Source organism: Melospiza georgiana, chromosome 2 (genome assembly GCF_028018845.1).
Source record: "Melospiza georgiana isolate bMelGeo1 chromosome 2, bMelGeo1.pri, whole genome shotgun sequence".
NCBI lineage: Eukaryota > Metazoa > Chordata > Aves > Passeriformes > Passerellidae > Melospiza > Melospiza georgiana.
This window is the reverse complement of record NC_080431.1, coordinates 17,041,119-17,063,326: the sequence shown is the minus strand read 5'-3', so window position 1 is coordinate 17,063,326 and position 22,208 is coordinate 17,041,119. Positions and strand designations below refer to the sequence as shown.

The following is a 22,208-nucleotide window of genomic DNA, read 5'->3' as shown; positions in this document are numbered from 1 at the left end:
TCTACCACAGACAGAGCACAAACTAAAGATAGAACAGCTACAAGCAGCCCTGCTCCCACTTCTCTCACCACTAAGGGTGGAGCTAAATTTAGAACCATTCATATCCAACAATTCAAATGCAGAACCCAAAAGAAATTACTGTTTCTCCACAGCCTGTCAAGTACATCACCAATTACAACCTACTGTTCTAAGTATACTTAAAAGATGGTGATGTAGGCACTTGGTCAAAACAGAAAAAGTAATGATAATGAACTTTCTTTCACCCCAGTTAACTGTTACACTGAGTTTTAAGCCTTTTATTCTTTGTTCATACAATTAAAAACAGAATTATCTTTTTACCTATTAAATACAGTGACAAAATTCAGTTCTTGTTACTAATGGCTAAAAGAAAAAAAGGCTTTCCATGGTGTTATATTTGCCAGACAATCTAATTATAACCTATTTCTACTCATTAATTTCTTACCGTGTGAGATGGCACAGAGTGAGGTTTAATGGTGGGATTCCCAACAGTTGTGACTTTGGTTTGCTTCTGCAGGTGATCCACCCATTCATGCAAATCTTGTTGATTGTTACAAGACACTAATATCCTTTCAATCATATTTCCTAGGTGATAGACACCAGAAAGACATAGGAAATGAAAAAAATAACAGTTTAGTCAATCTGACATGATTAAAAAAGATACTTATTTCTTAAAACAATGTCCTCTCAATACTAAGCAAAAATTTGAACCATATTTTCAGTACAAGAGCATCCCACTTTTCCAGGTTGTAACACACATCGCCTCCATGTATTTATTCTTAGCCTAGCACAGGAGTTCTACTTTTTTCCCCTAACTCTAGTAATTAAGCACAACCTTAAATGACAAGAGTAGGACACAGGCTCATTTACTAGCCTTATGCTTCTCCATCCTCCCCAGCAAAGCCAGCACATAGCCTAAAATGTCATTCTTGAGTCTGCACACTACAACACAGGAAAAGTTATAAAATAAGAGTTCACCAATCTTCTCTCAGAAGAAGGCATAAAATTAAAGCTAAGGCAAAAGTCACTTGGAAATGTAATGACAACCAAAGATAACTTTCACTTCTGCACTTGACACCATTTAACCCATTGCATTCCCCTTGAGGTCAGCTTCATAGCTATTATCACAAAAAAGTCATTTTTTCTCAATAGAAACAATTTTTTCCCCTGTGAGTCATGGCATTGATATCATACCTGAGACAGTCAAAATTAGTTTCTTTAAATGCAACCTGCTTGGATGTAGAACTGATCCAGGAAATTAATGAAGATACAAAACTCCACAATGGGGACCTTGCACTGTCCTTTAAATTGTCTCAGAATATACATGATGAAATGAATGACTAAACAGAAATTACCTATAAGCACAATGGCAACAATCATTAACATCAGAGATGCTAAAGAAGCATCTTGTTTTCTCAGAAATAGGTGGGAAATTTCTAGAAGAAAAATCTTGCTCAAAGCTCTTCCAGATCCTCTTGAATTCTTATTCTTTCAGTAAATAGTGTACTTGGAACTGCTTCATCACAAAAAAATCTTCTCCAAGGCTACTGCCTTCATTCATTAAGATACAGAAATTCCAGGATGAATCCCGTGCAAAGAGCTCCTTAACTGCTTAAGAGAAGCAGTAAAAAGCAGCCTTCAGGTGAGGCTCTGGGTAGATGTGTTACAAAGCCTGAAGAACCACAGATGGCTGAGGCTGTAAGGGACCTCTGTAGGTCCCCACTGCTCAAGCACAGACACCTGGAGCTGTTTGCCTGAGATCATGGCCAGGGGACTTTCCAGTACCTCCAAGGACAGCCATCTCCCCAGGCACCCTGTGCCAGTGCTTGGTCACCCTCCCAATAAAAAGTTTTTTCCTCTGCTCAGAGTGAGCATATGATGTTTGAAACACTACATGCTGGAATAACTAGCAAATTAAAACACTAATGGGCAATACCTGATATTTCAAATGCATTTTTATGGTTTTCACTGTCTTCTAGCTTTGTAATAGTCATTCCTGTCATAGGCAGTTTTCCCTTAAAAAGAAAAACATAACATCAACATTAAATACAAAATACATAAAAGCATTACCAATTAAAGAAAATACTAACTTTAAGCTCTAAAAAAAGATACTCCCAGTAAATTGACATACACCCTGATGGGTTTAAAAACATTCAATAATCCATACAAACACCTCACAATGGGAGTTTTTCATATCTCCAGCTTCTGCAAATGACATCTGTGATGTCAGTAAGTCTAGCTGATACCTACTCAGGCTACAAAATCCATACAAACACAACAGTGATCATTCCTCAGTCTCGGGTTCTTGAAACTGAGACCTTCAGGATCATATTACATGACTGGAGGCAACACTGACTCTTCTTTTGGCACATTTGTTTGCAAACTGTCTTATTAGCTCCCAGAGTAAGGTCTGTAGAACAAGTAAATTTATAAAAGAGTATTTCACTAAATAAATGCATCAATTATTTACTGAAGATTTATTTCTCTAATAAAGCCACTACTAAATCCCCTCATGGAAATACTTTGAGGGGAAAAAAAAGCAGTGAACACCTTCAAATTTGTAAGTTTTCTTCAGAAGAACATACTAATTTTTCAGGAGATCCCATTTTAAACCCAGTCAAGCAGGGAAAAATAAGTCAGTTTAGGATAACTTTTTGACCCTTTAGAAACACAGATGAATAAATAAAATTAAGTATTTTTGGGATGAAAGGCTTTACTGAAAATGAAACTTCAAGAAAAGTTCTTTAAGACATCCTGTATTCTCCTGCACAGAAACACTATTCAGCAAATACTGGCAAAAGCACAAATACTATGTACTGTGGAATTTTGGCTCCAACACAGCAGAAAGAATAAAAACCAACTTTACATTTTCCTCTTTTCTAAAGACAGCAGAATGGACAACGATTTCTTAGAAGCTTGAAAATGAAAAATCACTTGGTATTCTGTAGGCACAGAGTATGCTCAGGCCCAAGATACCAAAGAGAAAGGAGGAGTTCTCTTGTGGCAGCTTCCCCCCATGAAGGAAACATGGTGGCCATGTACATTATTAAATGCAGCTAAAATTTGCTCTTTTGCCTTTTTTCCCATGTTTGCTGGTTCATGAATAACACAGCATAAAACCACAACAAGATGATGTGCAAGAACTGCTGACACAGGTGGGGAGGCAATATAGGGGTGCAGTGGTGACAGATCACCTGAACCACAGGGCAAGAACAAGTACAAAGTCATCAAAACAGAAAACTGAAGTGAACTTGTGAATCATTTGTATTTCCCTTCTTTTAACAAACAATTGTGCAGCCCTCCTAAGAAGTATGGTCCTTGCTCCTTGTGGCTTCAGCTTAGCACTGCTAGAAGTTCTTCCCCTTAGCTCCTGTGGTAGATATCAGCACTATCAACCAGAAAATCTTGAAGCCTGACAACAACTGGGCTATTCAGAAATGCAGGGAAGGTGTTATGTAGGATGATGCCTCCAGTGGCATAATTTCCTTGAGAAAGACTGGGAGAACTGCATCATCTTCTGCCCATATCCATTCCAGTTCTGAGATGTAAACCTCAGAAAAAATGTCCAGGAGGCCCCCATTATGCTCTCTAGACACAGGCTCTGATCTCAGACAAACACTGATGAAATAATTTCACCTTGCTGAGAACATGTAGTCATTAAAATCTGAGACATTCTCAGTGCTGGGACTATCACACATAAGGTTGTGAGGAAATTAAGAGTTTTGCTTTCAAGAGATGGTTGGATAGTGAACACCAAGAAAGGGTTGTGGCCTTTCTGAGTAGAAGCTAAAGATATACCACAGAAACTGGCTTATGCTGTACATCTAGGGGACAAAGTGAGTGGGAAGAAGAAAAGCAAGTGATAGGAGAGGAAAAATAAAGCTTGATGGACTGTTAAAATTCATGTTGCTTGTTAATATACTAAATTTCCAGTCAGCTGCTTTGTAATCAGTACAGAAGACTCTAGACTCACCAGAAATTCTGTCTGTACCACTTGGAACACAGAACTAACCTGCCTTTGCTACCATCTTTTTCCATCAACATTGGATAATTAGCAGTGCCACAAACTTAAACTGGACTGCCCACTTGAACCACCTAATGCAGCAGCATTTCAGACAAATCCATCTACAATTGTGGCAGGTAGGGTACAAACCCAAACACAAACTTTGGAATTGAATTGCTCTTAATTGAAAAACAAAAAAAAAATAGTAACATTCTGTGGCTGATCATGTAGGAACACCCAATCACCAACCTTTAGCATTCCTTTGAAGCAGGCAAATTACTGCTCAGGAGAAAGGAATTAACTGTTCAAGTGTCTGTTTTATAGAAGCATTTCTAGTAGGTGAAATCTCTGTCTCCTTTTAGAACTTGGTTGCAGTTTTTTCCTGTCTTTTGGTATTTTACTGTGATGCCCCAAACCCACATGGCATTATTTGAACATTTACAAGACTTGGGAAGTCAGGGTTTGCACATTTGCCTCTCTCAGGAATCTTTGCAACTACATACCCAAGATGCAAGTGTTTTTGTGAAACACAGCCTAGAGCTACAGGGAGCCCAGACAAATGGCACCCCTGCACCTCAGCATTTGTTCCACCTCTGGAACAGGCCTGTGGGACAACAGCCACAAGTGCTCAGCTAGGAAACTTGGGAGACAGCTCAAAGACTCTGTCTGCCAGCTGTGAGCAGAGGATTTGCGAAGTGAAACACCTGGTGCTAAGGTCCCTAGGGCCACCTTGTAGCATTTCAGGTGCTGTTACCCTGGGGAGCCTGAGGCTGGGGCCAGGGACTGAAGGTCGGTCCATGTACTTGGTATTTTCCCATAGTTAGAGCATCTCAAGCATACATTTGGAGCGTGACTTCAACTTCATCCAAATGGAATCTAGTCTGTGAGCCCCAAAGCAACTCCTACTCTGTGACTCAGTGCTCATTAAACAGAAAAAACTATAATTTTGAAAGTGTGCCACCGATTCCAAGATAACACACAAATGTGGATGCATCCAAACAAACTGATGGCAACAGCCCAATTCACACTAATGGAAGGATAAGGGGGCTGTGCAATTTTGTTAAGCCTCAAGCAGCAGCCAAAGAGCACTAACAAACCCATGCAGCAACACTGGTTTCCCAACAGATCTAAAAAGCTCCCAATACTTCCTCTCATCAGCTGCTACTAACAAACTAAAAAGAACAATGTCTCCTTGGTGATAGACACAGCTACAAAGAAAATCAAACCCTGGGCTTCTAGGGTTTTTCATAAGACAGATGATCACTTCTTATTGCAGATATTACCTTCCATCTTTTATAAATGCAAAAGTTTAATAATCCTTCCAAGTTTCTTATAAAATATCATCTGGAAAGAACACAACCCCAAGCACATTTTTACACACGTAAATGTATTACTTTACCTGATAGATAAAGCCACTCATTCTTGGGCTGGCAGACAACATTAGCAAAATGTTAGGGAAGAGAAGAAGATACCTTTCATTCTTTTCCTTGTTAAAAAAAGAAAATGAAAAAGTAAATACAACATCACAAGTCTCCTCTCCCATTTTTCTATTACTAAAAGCTCTCAGCATTATAACTGGGTGATTACTCCACAAATATTTGCTCAGTGCAAAATTATTTCTCCATTGTATTTAGAAAAAGAAAAAAAAAAGGAAAAAAAAGGAAATAAGTAGACAGAATTACTTATTTTCCATTTGAAAACATGCCTATCTTTTTCCAGCAGATTACAGCCTTGTATTTTAAAACAGGAATTTTACATTCTGGGTGAAAGACTGACCTTGCTTAATATGATAACAACTGTGTGGCCAATTTCAGTAAAACCAAAATTACATACTGGATCTATTTCTTCCTATAATTTAGATGGATACTGTTACAGTCATATCAAGACTGTGGTCTCTCAAATTAGAGATCAGATTTTTAAACAGTGGATTATGCCCAGAAGCAGAAAAAGCAAAGGAATAATTAATGTGGTCACAACAAAAGCACTCATTACTTAGTTCTGGTTTTAATTTTCTGGTTTCATGTACAAAGTTATCCATTGTGGTTTTGTTTTAGGGTATTTTTATGGAAGGAGGAATAAGTTTACTCTGAATCTACTGCTATAGACAAGAAAAGGGAGAAGCATTAAAGTGTAATATTGTAATGACAACATAAGTATATCAACTGACAAAGCCACCATCCTAATTTCAAGCATCTTCACAAAATTACAAGTCCTTAGCAGGATTTAATGTTTTTAAGTAAACATTTGCAAATACCTGTATCATTTTTAGAAAGACAAAACCAAACCCAGTTGCTGTTGCACAAATGAAGCTGTCCTGTATCTTGCCAAAAAGCTGTGATGCTAAACAGAAACTTCTAGAAGTTGATTACATTTGACATTTTACCCATGATGACAGTGGGGGATGGTGATTTGTTTTGCTGGCTTAAAAAAGAGACATGACTGCAGAAGATGCACTATCAGCTCTACCGAATCTTATTTGTTTACTTTAACACCTAACAAAATATCTGAGAGAAAAATATCAAGTGACTAACTTCTAAATATTCAGTTGCATAAACACTTTACTTTTTATTCATATTTATGGACTTCTTTGTTCGAAGGGAGGAAATGGACTGAATGAGGTTGCAATTCAAAAGCCCTCATCAGATTCAAAGTCTCATTGATTTTTGAGGAGAACAACAAGCAATAAAAACATGTCAGTAACCTGTATAACATTATTTTTCTGTTAGCACTTGCTTTTAAGAATTTTAACATTAGTTCTGGTAGGAAAAGTTTTTCTTTACATTTTATTTGCTGCTTTGGTTAGAAAAAAAAAAATCACCAGACTTTGTCACTTTTAACCTTCTAATGTATCTCCTTGTTCTATTTCTCAAAGAGCATTTGGTTCTCAAGCTTGTATTTCAAGATTTACTACTTGAGCAATGTGCCCATAACAGCCAAAAAAGTCTCAGACACCTCACAACATAAAGCTTTAAACCTTTTGCTGTTTAAAACACATTCTATGCACAATGAACCTGTAACATAATAACACATGGAAAATCTTGTTCAATTATGCCCTCTGAAAAAAGCCCTGCAAAAATCTTACAATATTTATAACTGCTGTATTTAGTCACTTTTCAGTAAATTTTACAGAAGAGACCATCTATCTTCAAGGAATTTCATTTCAGGTTTTGTTAAAAAATGCCTTAAATCAACACAAAGATTTTAGCTTAGATTACCATCTCTGAATCACCCTCTTTATTTCTGCTGTGTAATGATTACAATGAATTTCATTCAAAATTGGAAGAGTGAGAGTAAAGATGAGAAGGACATTACCTCACTTCCAGCACACTGGATCATGACTTGGGACATGTAAATCACATTGCCAAGTGTTTTGATGTCCTCTCCCTCCCAACAACGAATAGCTTCTGTCAGGATTTGCAGTTCAAGCTCTTTCCGTTTCCGTACTTCTTGACATTGTGCCTAACAAACACAGGGAAAACAATATCTATAAACTCTACCAGTTTGGAATGGGTATCTATAAACTCTACCAGTTTGGAATGGGTTAAGGGTAGAAATACCACTACAGTTGTATTTACTGCTGCTGTGCTTGTAATGCACAGAAGACAGCAGTTTTCATAGCATTTTCATTTAGATGTCTGCTATCAGTATTTTTTATAAACTAGTTTTACTAAATTAAATATTACAGCTTTTCAACACACTGATTTCAATTACCATTCCAAATTCAGTAATAGCTCTGTTACTCAATTTTCTCCTTCCTTTATACTTCAAATTTTGGTATGACTAACCAAAAATGGACATGCTCAGTAGCAAAGAGTAACACAGCTGTCAGAAATACACATCTACACAACAAAGCATCTTTCAGTAAGAAGAGACATGCCACCTGTGTAAACCTGAGTGTTTATAACCTTGTGTTCCTACTTTTATTAAGTAGCTCCAACCTCCTGATGTTATTTGAATTTTTCTCAACAGAAAACTCTGTTGAGAAATTTTCTCAGTTGTTTTCTCTTGCTTTTATAGCACTCAACAGGATGTAATTCACAAACCTCTTCTAAACACTGATAACACTACATTCCTAATTTAAAAAATAAAGATTTTCAGGTTATCATCAGCATACATTCCTAAAAGGAAGCACAACACATTAAGTTTCTTGTAACTGAGACTGCATTAATCATTGCTTGTTGCAGTTGAGGCATAGTTTTTCTTTTTTCTTTTTGTAAAGACAGTAGCAGACAGCATATCTGTTCTTCCTGTTCCAATTATTACTAAAAGTTTGGCATCTTCTGAACTTCACTAGCACTTTTCTCTTCTAACTCTCTCACATTGATAGCCATTTCCTGAGAAGGAAGGCACGTAGAAAAAAAAAATCAGAACATGTACTCATTTATTGTAAAAAAGCCCTTCTTCAGGACAGACAGAGAGGGCAGCCAAAGAGGTGCAGAACACTTTGCACAACTCTTATACCAATAGTCTACTTACTACAGCTCCCCAGCAAATTATCATCCTTAGCTCTGACTACATACAGCATTGATTTCCAGCCTTTAAAATACCTATTACACATTTATGAAAAAGTTTCACTCTTTTAAGCAATAAAGGAAGATGCAATTAGAAAGCATCCTACTTAAAATACATAATCCATTCTTTAATCACTCTTACAGAAAGATTTTTGAAGGCAGTCATGGATTTTTGAATATCTGGACGATCCGGATGATAATCCTAAAAAAAAATGGAGAAAACATATATCAAAGGTTCAGTTCTAGCAAAATTAATTTTGAAAATCAGTAGGGGCTTAACTAAAACTAAATAAACAATTCTGCAAAATTGAAGTTGTAGACTGATCTAGTCTCTTCATGGCCTTCTTATATTAAACACTGGTGGGTCTGGCTTGTAGTAACACTTCAGTTACTTAGCACAATGCTAGCTATACTTAAAATAGAGCCAAAGAAGTTTTACAAGACCTGGTGGATAAGAGATTTTGAAATCTTAAGGGGAAAGTATTAACAGAGTATTGTTTGGCAGGTTAGCTTTGTCACAAAGGTGATTTCCTACAGACTATCTAGCATGTTCTGCTGTCACTGGCTGGCAAATCAATCTGTGTGACAAGACCCCCACACTTTCTATTTCTCTTTTTTCCCCACTCCAAAAATATAACCTATAAAATGAAAAGGTGAAAAGAGTAGGTCCTCAAAGACCTTCTTTTCCTTTAAAGATCACTTTTGGACAGTGCTCACTAGAAGTCAGAGGGACTATTTTGCCAATGTGTTCAGCACACTGAGGTGAAAAGCAGCACCCCCTTTGCAAGATAAAGTGGCCTCAAGTAGAGTGCAGTGGACACATTCAATGTCAAGTCAACTGAAGACCCTGGTAAGACTGTCCTAGGAATGATGATTAGCTTCTCAGGATAGTTTTACTTTAAATATTTATCTTCTACAGGAAGTTTTACTGCACTGACTTTTACATAAACCACTGCAGCCTGTAGTTTAGAAGGCTGACTGAAGAGCAAGCAAATGCAGTTTTGGGTCCCATCATGTTTGACATGTACCTTTAAAATAATTGTTGTCAAATCATCATTAAGCTGGAACATAAATGCTGATAAGATATACCTCCATGTGCCTTTCAAGTTCTTTGAGTAACGTGGGGTATTTATCCAGACGCATAAAAGGTTTGCTGAGGCCCGTGGTCAGCACAAGGATCCCAGGGCTGTTTGCACCTTTCATCTCCATGAATTCTCCTAGTTCCTCACTGTGTACACAAGATATTTAAGCAAATTAAGATGAAATTATCAAAGCAAACAAATTACATAGGATTCACAATTTAATCTTTCACCTGCAATGAAGTATACCAATAAAACAGGAGGCCAAATAAAAAAATAATTTGAGTACAACTTAAGTGTTGCGACCAGTTTGTATATAAAACAAAATACAGGAACAAAGCCATGTGCAGATTTGGGACCTAACCAGGGAAAAACACACATGGGAACAAATCTACTGTTCTAGATAACTAGTGCTCAAAGACAGTTCCTAAATGCTGCACCATTCAAGCAACAATTACAGAATAAAGCTCTATTTTATTACTCAGCTCTTTATTCTAGTAAAATGACATATGACCTTAGAGTCATATGTTTACACAATATACAAATAAGAGTCAAATGTTTCATATACAATTAAAAAAATAGGTATTTTTATGGTGTCAGGCACTAAGAAGACAAATTTCCAGAAGTTTTTTTTCTCTTGCACATACATGTTTAATGACCTCATCTCACATCCAAGATGTTAATGCAAAAAAATTACCAACATTGATACAAATGGTAGAAATAATCACTATGCAGTATATTCTCTAATGAGCTAGAGTTTCATTAAGTGTGGACTCACACAACACATTTCTTTTCACAGCAAAGCCACTGTAAGAAATCCATTCTCTCCATGTATCATAAATTGCTACTTCCCCTCTCCAGATATTTTTTTAATTATTTGAATAATTCAGAACTGGCCCAGCCCCTCAACTTTTACAGCAACTCAGTTAAAACACCAGATCTGAGAATTTCAGCTCCCTTTGCCATCAAGGAAACAAAATAGCTACATCTTCTGCTTACAATGCAGATATTTTAAAGGACTATGGTGGAGGAGGACTAGCTTTTCAAGAGTTTAAATCACCAAGAACAAAATGAGCCCTCTCCATTCATAATGGAAGATACAGCAGCATCTGGGCTGATTGCCAGGCTTCATAAAATACAAGTTTCAAAAAACCACAGAATTCTAAAGGCAAAAATCTATGTAAAAAAATACAGAAAGTAATTTATTAAAAATGTAACATCTTACTGCATTCAAGGCACACACACACACACTCCTTCCCATTGCAGAACAAGTGACACTGATTATTCACGTCATTTGTCCAAGTAGATGTCTTGAAGACAGAACAAGAACACAAATATGGTGCTTAGGGGCGGGTTTAGTGGCAGATTTGGAAGTGCTGGGTTAACAGTTGGATTTTATCTTAAAAGTCTTTTTCAAGCTAAATGATTCCATAGTTCTATGAGCTGTGACCTTCCCATCCCAATCTAAGTGCTCTACCCACCATCCCACCTGATCCTTCACCCCTCGGACACCTAAGTTTCCCCCAGTTCACAGAAAAGGTACTTTTCCATACAGTTTACTCCAAGTTTACTTGTCTTTGGATTAGCTACTTAGAATTTACTTGCACTACACCTTGCTTATGTATAGCCAGCACTGTTTCTGAATTGTCAGGTCCATCATCATTTTACACCACCACTTTCAAGAGCTTTCTGTCCCCACTCTAAGAAGGCCCACGCTCTCCTCAGTGTATGTATTTGTGCCATTTCAGCTGCATTTAACTACAGAGGGCAAAGAGAGGGTGAGGGGATTTCTCAACATCTGCTGTGCATTTTAAAGATGCAAAGAGAAGAGCTGGGCACACTTGGGAAAGACCTTGCATCCCTCTTAAACAGGATATATCAGCAACTCCAGGCCTTCTAAACCAGCTTGTGACATAGACGGGTTTTAGCCAAAATTAAAACACTTCAAAAAACTTCCTACAATACCTTGCATGAAGTGTTATAATAACGCAACACAGATGAACCCGAGTACTTTTGAGCTTAAATTTAAATTTAAGTGAAGCTGGCCAGCTATGAATACCTAGAGGCTGAAGACCTATTTTGCCTAATGCTTCCTTAATCACAGTCCTTGCTTAGCATAAAATCACAACACTTCAGAACTTGACCTAAACAAAACTACAGATTTTGACTTGTAACTGTGTCTTGGGCTTACCACTTCCTGGTCAAGTATTCAGGGTAATTCCCTGAAACATCAGACTTCCTGGCTACAGTGGCGTCACCTGCTCTCCTCCTGACTCAGTTAAAAGAAACTGTTTCCAGAAAGTAATAAAAGTATGACACCCAGTTTACACAGGAAGCTTTACCAAAGTTCACCAGGAAAGCCCTTCTGTCCCACAGCACTCATTGGTTTTAAATTTCAATTCCCTATGTGCGTGACACTGATCATGTGCAAGTCACTGCTTTTCTGTTTTATCCATTCAGTGCACCTGTAATCAGCCCTACCCATTTCCGCATCATAAAGTCAGGTTACACACAGTACTTGATACTTCATCTTCTTAATGTTAAAGATATTTCCTACAAGAACCAAGAGGAAGTAGCTGTTTAAATTCATTCTTTGCATTTTGTTTGCTTCAGTCAGACACAGCCCCTGCTGCCTCATTCTACCAACTCTGCCCTTTTACAATATCTACTACTCTTCCTCATTTCAGGCAGCACAATCCATAAGTGCATTACACAGATGCCCTCACCCCTACAAAGCTGCATTTCCACAAGATGTGCCAATCTCAAATACCACAGGCTACTCAATTTAACAGAGCTCTGAACAGTCTTCATCTTTGCCCTTACACTGCTAAGGGGTAAAACTCCCCATTCCTAGCTTCTTCAGCCATCTCCATACTGTTGAGTGCATATAAATGCATTATACAAATAGTATTTACTGAGCTATCCACTCAGACAATGTAGGCACTTCCTCCTCCCCTCCCCTTTTTTTTAATGCTTTTACTGTAGGAGAAACTTTGGTTACTGTTTCACCCACATTCACATTTCTAGTTTTCATTATCATTGTTCTATTTCTTCAACTTCAGTATTATGGAAGATAAGTGAAAAAGCAGGGGAAAATTTACTGTAACTTGAATTAAAAATGACTTCTTGGAAACCTGAAATAAAAAGCTGACATTATCTTGTTTTCACTGTCTACTCTGCAACCCCTTTAACTAAACAAACTCAGTTACGCCGTTCTCCGCTCAAGTGACACTTGGTGCTGATCATCACCTTTTTTACTTAATCACAATATAGAAATCTATGGAGCAAGTTTAAACCTCACCTCACCTGAAACATACACAAAGTCCTGAAAAACAGGCTTAGCAATGGCATCAACAGGGAGCAGTGTTAATAGGTGTAATTAAAACTGAATGACGAAGTTTTCCTCCCAACATTCCCAAGAGGACAATGTTTTCTTTCATACACTTCTACACTTCCCTCTTACAAGTTTTGACATGTCTGCTTGTTCAAGTTCTAGTCTGAACACAGCACACATTCCTTTAATACAATAGTACCCAAAATTTTGTCTGAGCAGTTCCATCATACAGACCACTCTAGCATTCTACTGATGCTGTACCAACCCAGCATCTCTGCAGCTTTGTGGATATAAAATATCCATCAAAATGCGGATGTTACTTTAGCTCAAAGCTTAAAGTGTGGGTCTTCCATTTAGTCACAAATAGCATACAGGACATAACGGAAGGGTTTACTTTTACTTTCAAAAACATAAGAGGGGGTTAAAAATACTGTTCGAACATGACAACAGCTCACAACCATTTTATAATTAATTGCAACATAAAAAAGTCTGTGTCAGCTGCTTTGCCAAAGACAATGGCTCTTTCATGTTACAATTTCAATTGATGCCTGCAAGTACCACAGTCTCCTAGGCAGTATGTGCTAAATGAAACTGCAGCCCACAGCTAAGAGTATGTTTTAATAAAAAGCTATCATTTAGCTGAACAGGAAGATCTTTTGAACAGTGAAATCATCAACTCAGTCACAACTGCCTAAGCAAGTAGCTTTTCAGAAAGCGGCAGATGAGACTTTAATTCACTGCTCACATCACTTTACACAATAAAATGCAGAGAAGCATACAAAAGTCCTGTGCTTCATTTATTCTGAAATCTCAAGCTGAAGAATTCTCCCCACTCCAGACTGGAGTTGGTTCACAGCTTGAGATATTTTAAAGGTCAGCATGAAAACTGTCTTTAAGCCCTACTAATATATTCAAATCCTTCTCAGAACAGCTGCCTCAAAAGCTACAAATCACACTGGAAGAGGAAAGAAAACAAAGTTCAGATGTGCCTACAAGTAACAGAAGGAAAAAAAAAAAAAAGGTCATTGAACCTTGAGGAAAACAGATCCAGGAACTAAAACTGCAAACATTTAAAATCACAACTTACACTTCTGAAGGAGGTCTCTGTTTGTAATAGATGGAGCATGAGCTATCACTGCTGAGGGGTCTGAGGACTGCACACAGGCACCGCATTTTGAGAGCGTTGTGACACAGCTCAGCTCAGCAACCCCTCAGCTGCAGCTTTTAATTTCCTAGGGCTGCACTTCCCAGCCCAGCTCCTCTCCCAGGGACTGCTGCTCGGCGTATGACATCAGCCTGCACACTTGCAGGCTCAGGGATCCACCAAAGTGGGGGAAGCACAAAGAGTTTTCTGACTCAAGCTGATCTGTATTCCACGCTCCAGTTACTCAGAGTAATTGTCATGCTCCAGCTCCACAAATTTTATCCAGACTGCTAGGTCTGTGATGCAAGTGTAGAATATGTTTGGGACACGTTATCTCAGAGAACAGAAGCATCTAGCAAAATTAATGTTTCAACAAGTAAAGATTTGTGCATAGCTTTCTCACTGCTGAGAATTGGCTCGGTATTTGCAATTTCATAATATAAAAAAAAAGGGCAGGTGTGTGTTAGTAATTTTCAACTGCCTTTTCATCAAATTAAATTTTCTTCAGGTAAGACTTTTCTTCTGTTTTAAAATAAATATACTGCTGTTTAAACAAAGTAAAAAAGTTGAACACCCCACTCTACCCCTCCAAAATTACATACCTGATGCTGGTTATTGAGTCTGTACTGTCCATATTTCCTCAAAAGAATTTTTTGTCCACTGATCAGTGGAGCCCGTTACACTTCTTTTTTAAATTATGTTTTCAAAACTCCAGTTAATCCCCTACTGAAATATCTTTCCTCTTGTCATTTTTGGATATAGTCCATTGGAAGTCCCAGTCCTAGCTTCTGCCTGCTCTCTTTTTCCTTTTTGCTAGACTTTGTTGTTGCACTGAACTTTGTTGCTTGTGATCTTTTCCAGCTAGGTAACATTTCATGTTCCTGACACTCCTCATCCTGCTCCAATTACCCATTTCTGTACTTTGTATCCAACTGGGTACTTTAATCTGCAGGACATTCACTCTTTCACACCTTCAGCTGCTCGTTCTGTTACTTCTCTTACTGGAAGGCAAGCACATGTTTGTGATCAGAAGCACACACAGGAACAGTACTAGTTTGACTAAACTCTACACCCTCAAGGCAGTAACTGGTCTCACCAGCAAGCAAGATTATCTCCTAAAATAATGCCATATATTGGAATACCTACCCTTAGATGTGAACTGGGATCTTCAAGCAAAACTAAACCTGATACCATGGAGCCAAAAAGCTGGGACTGTTGTGGAATAAAGTAAATAAAATAGGGATGGTGTACAGTGGCACCACAGCCACTCTGAGAAGGGAACATGGAAAACTCTGGGCTCTGCCAGAGCACCACCCAACTGTATCTGGCAAACTCCACCTCTTCAGCTCTAGCCAGTGGCTTAAGAGTCAATTACAAGATACAATGACAGATCTGAGGAAAAATTATTTAATCCTTCAAAAACCTTGATTCATTAAGCAGAAGGAATTTAAACTCTGGGAAAAAAGTATGCAATAGCTCCAAAACAATTCCTGAGACAAAAAGGTATCTACCAAATTTGAAGACCGTACAAAATAGGAGAAATTATTTTGTATGCAAACTTTAACACCTGGATAAAACTTATAAAGCTACAACTGGAACCAAGAAAAGAATCTGTTCCCAAACTTAATAGAAAGATTTTGTTGTTGCTGTAATTATCAGAGGCAAATACACCTTCAGAAATACATAGCTCTGGAACCTGAACTCATGTATGGGCTCCATTAGGCTTTATTCCCCTTTCTTTATGTTCACATACACTCAGGTCTCCAATGACTTTAATAGTCTTTTAATAGTCTGACTATTAATAATTTAACTTAATGAAATGAAAGGTGTTTGTGGCTTTGAAGATTTGAACATGATAAATGTCTTATTCTTGAAATAACATGATTGACCCCCTTCAGCCCAGACTGTGTATTTACATAAACATGCACATACATACATGAACATATATGCACACACAAACCCTTATTCTGCATTAACTGAATGAAAGCCCTCATGTTGCTGCTGCATATGATCAAGAAGTGAATGAAAAAAGATAAAGTGGAAACAGATATGCATTCATACTGGATGGCATTTAAAAGAAAGGGAAAAATAAGACAGTCACATTCCAACTTTTACATCCCTTTTACATCTCAAAACCCATCCCTAGGACTGCTATTTAGAACCTAATTCACAAGAATGCTATCCAAAATAAGTCTCTTGAAGTGCACAGTAATTCTGAGCACATTAATATCATGTTTTACCTACACATACACACAGAGACTTTACAAGGTGCCAACACCATTTTAACAGGTCTGTTTGAAGAGCACCATTGATAGCTCAGAAAACGACATGTAAAATCCCCACTACCAAACCAGACAACTGCTTACAATTTTAATGTAAGTTATCCAATCACTCTGAAGAAAGAATATAGTTAATGCTTTAGCCAATTTCCTTAAAGCTTTTTTAGCCAGTGACATGAAAAAAACAATAATAAAAGTAGTATATTTTTTAAATGTAAAAATCTGGACTTAGAGCAATTATCTTGGAATTTTTTTCCTGTTGTTGGTATGGGTTCCCACAAAAACAAGCACTCTAATAAACAGAGAAGAAAATACTAATTTTGTGATATAAGAATTTGACATTTGCCAGGAGTTTTTTGTAAAAAGGCTTTCAGAGGTACAGTAATGTGTTCAGTTTATGAATAGCGCAGAGCTCATGGCAAGAAAGAACCTTCTGTAGACAGTAAGAATTTATGTTCCAAATCAAACTGTTCCAAGTCAGTTCCCTTTTCTTCTCTAAAATGCTACTGAACAGCACAGATGCTACAAACACAATAATAAAGTCCAAGTATTCCACATGCACTTATTTCTTTACCCTATTTTTGCTATTATTAAAACACATGGGTTTGGACTCTCTTCTAAAATTGTACTGACAAAATAGCCAACTAACATTGTTTTTCCTTAAAAGACCTTAAACCTTGGTATTTTACCCAGTATAAACTGCAGTGTGATTGTTTCACCATTACTATAATCGTGGCTGTACTCAAACCTCAGGGCAACTTTAAAATTTAGGTTTATAGGGGATTTTTACACACTAAAATAATTTCAGCTAAATAGACAAAGAGACAGTTCTGAGTATTTTACATTTATTCATGCTTCCAACCAGTTTGTTATTTCTCTGTTTTCTTCTGCTCTGAAACAATGTAACTAAGAAGTTTTCCAGCATTCTGAGAGGCAGAGGTTCAGAACTGCTTAAAGCCACCTTATGATTTCTTCATGGCAGCTGTCTGAAGCAGAATATTTAGACAGGCCACTTGCTACCTACAGCAATGTTGAACAACAAAAATTAAGGTAATAGAATAATAAAAGGTGGGTAATCAGAAAGAATAGGATGCAATTCTGTTGACTCATGCCTAGTAACACAATAGCATTAAATAGAAAATTGTCCATCTCAACTTGTCCTCCCTTGAGCTCTCTCATACAAACAAACTTCCACAACCAAATTACTTAACTCCTCTATCACACTTATATTGTCTCCACCAGGATGTGATGTCAAGCCGACTTTAGAGACCTGAAGCTGAATTTTTCCTAGGACATCTTACACAAAAAGAAAAATGAAAGAGAAGAAATGCTTCTCTTCTCCATTTGCAGAAGAACCAGCTTTCCTCCCTCACATTTCTATCACCGTTTCTCTGAGTTCTGAGATAATCCTTTACAGATATCCCCAAATCTAAAGAAATGCAGATGATAACTTTGCTATCACATGTCATCTTCCATCTATAGGTTAAATCCCAGAGCTCTGGGAAAGAGCATAAAGAATCAAACAAACAAAATTCTAATCCCAAAAGTATTGAAAACCGTTTACAGAAACTGGTAATAAGAGGGTCATTTGAAAGAAAACAAACACATTGGGATTTCATCAGAGGGGTTTAAAAATATTTTTGTCTTGCTGAATTTTAATGACAAAAACTTACCTGCTTTCTGCCTATACTGTAATGTGAATTTGCAGCTTGATTTTTCCAGTGGGGTTGGAATACAGTTACATGTATTATTAACATATATGGAAGTTCATAGTATTTGGTAATTAGAAGGTTTTTTGTCTTCATAACATTATGAGTAAAGCTCACAAACATAACACAATATTGCTGTTAAAACAAAATTTGAGTTCCTAAAAGAAGCTAACACTACAGGAAAAAATCTATTGTGAACCTCTTGGTCTTTAAGTGTTAAGAGTACTCAAAATATCTTTACCTTAGTCCAACACAAGACAAAGAGGAGAGGGTGAAGTAAAAAGAACATATATCCTGTGAGAATTTGTCCTAGAGCTGACCTCCAAGAAGTCATGATTCTGTCCTGTACCAGAAGCAAGCATAAACAACCCCAAACTGACAGCTGCTTCAGCATGAGGGTCATCAGAACACAAGTATATAGCAAAGGCTTGTGAAAGCTGACTATTTTAATCAAATTCTGGCCTCAGTACTTTTCCCCCAACATGATACAGGGCATCTTCCATGCAAATTTAAGGTCTGTCCAAAAGCTGAGCACCCTACATCATGTTAACTAAGCATCCTACTTCTTACAGAAAATAGTAATTTTGTAAACCCCATACTTCTCTCATACCACTCAAAAGCAAAGCTAGGGGTATAACACACTTTAAAGTTAAGTATACACAGGCATTTACAGGGCTAAGTTACAATGCACCAACTGTCTAAGGAGCCAAAGTCATGTCAGTTTTGCGATTATTTCACAAACTTGCTTTTATGGCAACATTTTTAAAACAAAGATGACAATCAGTGAAGATTGTTTTACACATTCAAAGTCCAGCATGCATTCTTTCAATGAAAAAATTCTCTCAAATAGTTGATAATACACTGCCAAAAGTGACAAGCTGTCCTGGCCACATGAAGCAGCTTTGTTTTAGGGGGCATTTAATCTTTTATTTAGAAGTGTAGGGTTTTTTCCCCTCAAACAAGTTCTACAACAACAAACATGTCAAAAGAGATATCATAGCTTTACAATTCAAGTGTATATTTCTATTTTCTCAAGTGCATATTTTGCATTTTTTGCATCAGACTCAGAAGACCACAAAGTTAACATACCTGTGTTCTGTGAGGACATTTACTGCTGATGGGTGGTTGGCACAGTATGTAAGGTATAAGCTTTTCATTTGTGGCATCAGATTTAGAAAACATCCTCCAACCCTCTGCTGAGCTTCAGGCAACCTAAAAACAGAGTAATAAATATAAAAATACTGCAATAGTAACCAGACAGAGAAATAAATTAAAGACCAGAAAAGCAGTGTATATTGTCTGCTGGTTTGGCTGGGGTAGAGTTAATTTTCTTCACAGTGGCTGGTAGGGGTCCATGTTTTGGAATTGTGCAATAGCATAAGGGCAACAGAAGGGATGAAAGTTTTCTTTTCTACAGAGCAGCTCCCACTGCAAGGACTAAGCCTCTTCAGCAGAAGGCTGTGTGGCCAATTGTATAGCCCACACTGAAGTTAACCAGAAGATGGACCACCAGCTTTCATCAGTCCTAGATAACAAACTTATTCCTGACACCTTGTCTAAACCACTGTACAACACGTGCAAGATGAAAAGTTTCAATTTTGCCATGCACTCCTTCCACAAAGGCTGCATAAAATAAATATGCTGAATTTTTGCTTCTTTGCAAGACATGACAGTGGATTTTACTGTTGTTGTTAATCTTTTTAACTGCTCTTAAAACCAGTACTTCACTCTTCACATCAGCTGTAAAGCTAAATGAGCCCTCACTGAGTACTTGACGCAAACACTGCCAACACAGTCAAAGAGCTTCATTCTAAGATTAGCTCCAACAATTCTTTCTGGAATAATATTTTTTTTCCTGGAAAAAAAATTTTACACAAGTCAGTATTTTCTGTTGTTGTCCCGGACATGTACATAAAGTTCCTAAACAGCAATATTAAGCATTTCCCCTTTTAAAAAAAAGTGAGAGATGCCCCAGTGAACTTCAGTAGGAAATAAACCATTCAGCTTTCCAGGACAACCACTCCTGCAGGCAGGGGATGTTCCCCTTCTGCTCAAACACAGTCATCTTGTCCCAGTCCTTAGGTTTGCTCGTAGCAGTCAAAATTCAAAGTTCCCAAGAAATTCTCCCCCAAATTCCAAAACAGTAAGTCTGTCTCCTATTAAGCCGTTCAGTCCCTCTGCACAGTGTGGGAAGACCACCCAAAATGAAGTAAAAATTGACTGTAGAGGTGTTCCAAATGTGAGTCAGAGGAAACATACTCTCTTATTTGAGAGCAACATTCGCTACAGACACCCAAAAAATGACAGTTGAATGCCCAGCTAACACATCACACCAGACACACTCAGGTCACAGTATCAACATTCCTAATATCAAAGACTAGGGCTCATATTTTCAGTCTGTGTCCTTTATTTTTAAGAAGTTTAGATTCTGCAGTCTATAGAGTGGCTGCTTTTGCAGGTGTTTAGGGGAAAACCAAGCATACTGAGGGAATGCTATTCTTACAGCCTTGCCAAGCAGCATTTCCTGCCAAGCAGCTGGTCCCCTTTAATAAATCTAGCATGAGCTAATAATACATTCTTTGAGTAATAGATGCAGCCAAAGTCTCAAACTCTGAAGACATACTCAAGGCATATAACTCAGTATTAAATAGCAAGAGGCTCGAATAAACAGTTGCTAAAAATGGTTAAATTCCTGTTTCATACTGTAGTGATGGGGGTGGAGGGGGAATTATGGCTGTTTGCACCAAGCAGACATCTGTGTCTCCTCAGTCTGCTGTTCTTTTAGCAGAATCAAAGACTAGCATTATTCTCTTTCACATGTTGCACATGCATTGCCACTTTATACAGCACATTCTTTGTTGAATTAAAATAATTAATAGACTTTGTAAGGGGGTGGTAACTCATCGCTTTAACTTTTCTAATCCATGCATTTTAGTTGCAAGTGCTCTACTATTTTCAGCAGATAATTTATCTATATGTCCTTTACCCACTGAAAAAAAATCAACAATTTAATGCCTATCACCACATCATATAAACCTTTTAGTAATTAATGTGCTCCATAAAGACCATATCTATTTTACAGTTTACTCTGAAATTATCATCCCAACCTCATTCTCATATTTAACACTTTTATTAAAAAGGAATCACATATAAATATTTACAGATATATTTAAGTTATATCAACTTCCATTAAAAGAAGACCAGATATATGTTTTAATTCCATTTTCAAATGGAAAGGAACCATAACAAAGCCTCTGCTGTTGTACACTTGCTAGAGGAATCACCATGTGACTACATCTAAATTACCTAACATTGTCTGCTTGCTGGAATTGCATCCAACAGCTATCAGTTCTGTTTCTCCAGATTTCAACAGCCACCCAGTGCATGGTAATTTGTAGAAAGAAATAAAAAACAAGTGTAATTGAGCCCCAAAGGGTGCAGTTTGTGAAGAAACTAAATGTTACTTCCTGAGGCTTCACAGTTAACAAAGTTATGAAATAAGGGGCCACTGCAAATTTCTGAGAGACTCCTTGCACCAATTAGGCACTACTCAACTTATTCACAATCCTTCAGTCTAATTTTCACCCTTTTCACTACCACACCTTTCACTAATTGTCTAATCTCTCAGACATTAGTTACTATGTACGTTTCTCTCAGGATATCCAAAGACACTGCAATCAAATTCCCTTAATATCAATACCCTTATTTCTGTTGATACTCATGATAACCAAAAGTAAAGGATGATACTGGGACTTAGACTTAATTTGTATCTGCAGTTCAAAACAAAACCTGAAATACTAGTGAGTTTGGACTAGATAAATTCCATTCCACTTCAGAATCATCCCCAAACATGAAGTATCTTCTTGCACTTAAACGCAGAACAAGACAACAGTTCCTGTGGCTGCAAGAGCAGGGACATGAGGGAAAGAGAGGACAAACGCCAGCTATGGCTGTAGCAGAGCAAGGAGGTAAGCCTGTGATACTACATAAAGGACTTCCATTTGCTACAGAGATCATACCTAGATCATATCTATCTATCTATGAGCTATGTATCTAATCATATCTATCTATCTTATCATGTCATGTAGGCTGCTGTCACAAGCCAGGGCTCTGTGCCACGTGTCCCTCCTT

General features: G+C 37.5%; 1 protein-coding gene across 5 annotated transcripts in view; it reads right to left on the bottom strand.

The window, feature by feature from the left end:
* The window catches only part of ARHGEF7 (Rho guanine nucleotide exchange factor 7), a 116,346-nt gene that overhangs the window by 23,929 nt on the left and 70,209 nt on the right, over positions 1–22,208 (bottom strand). For all 5 annotated transcript variants that reach the window (XM_058019136.1, XM_058019134.1, XM_058019135.1 and 2 more), the window contains 7 exons: positions 19,167–19,289; positions 9,622–9,760; positions 8,675–8,734; positions 7,334–7,480; positions 5,421–5,507; positions 1,955–2,033; positions 464–603 (listed from right to left, as the gene is read on the bottom strand). In XM_058019136.1, the coding sequence (XP_057875119.1) occupies positions 464–603; positions 1,955–2,033; positions 5,421–5,507; positions 7,334–7,480; positions 8,675–8,734; positions 9,622–9,760; positions 19,167–19,289 (775 nt within the window). The remainder of the gene's footprint in view (positions 1–463; positions 604–1,954; positions 2,034–5,420; positions 5,508–7,333; positions 7,481–8,674; positions 8,735–9,621; positions 9,761–19,166; positions 19,290–22,208) is intronic.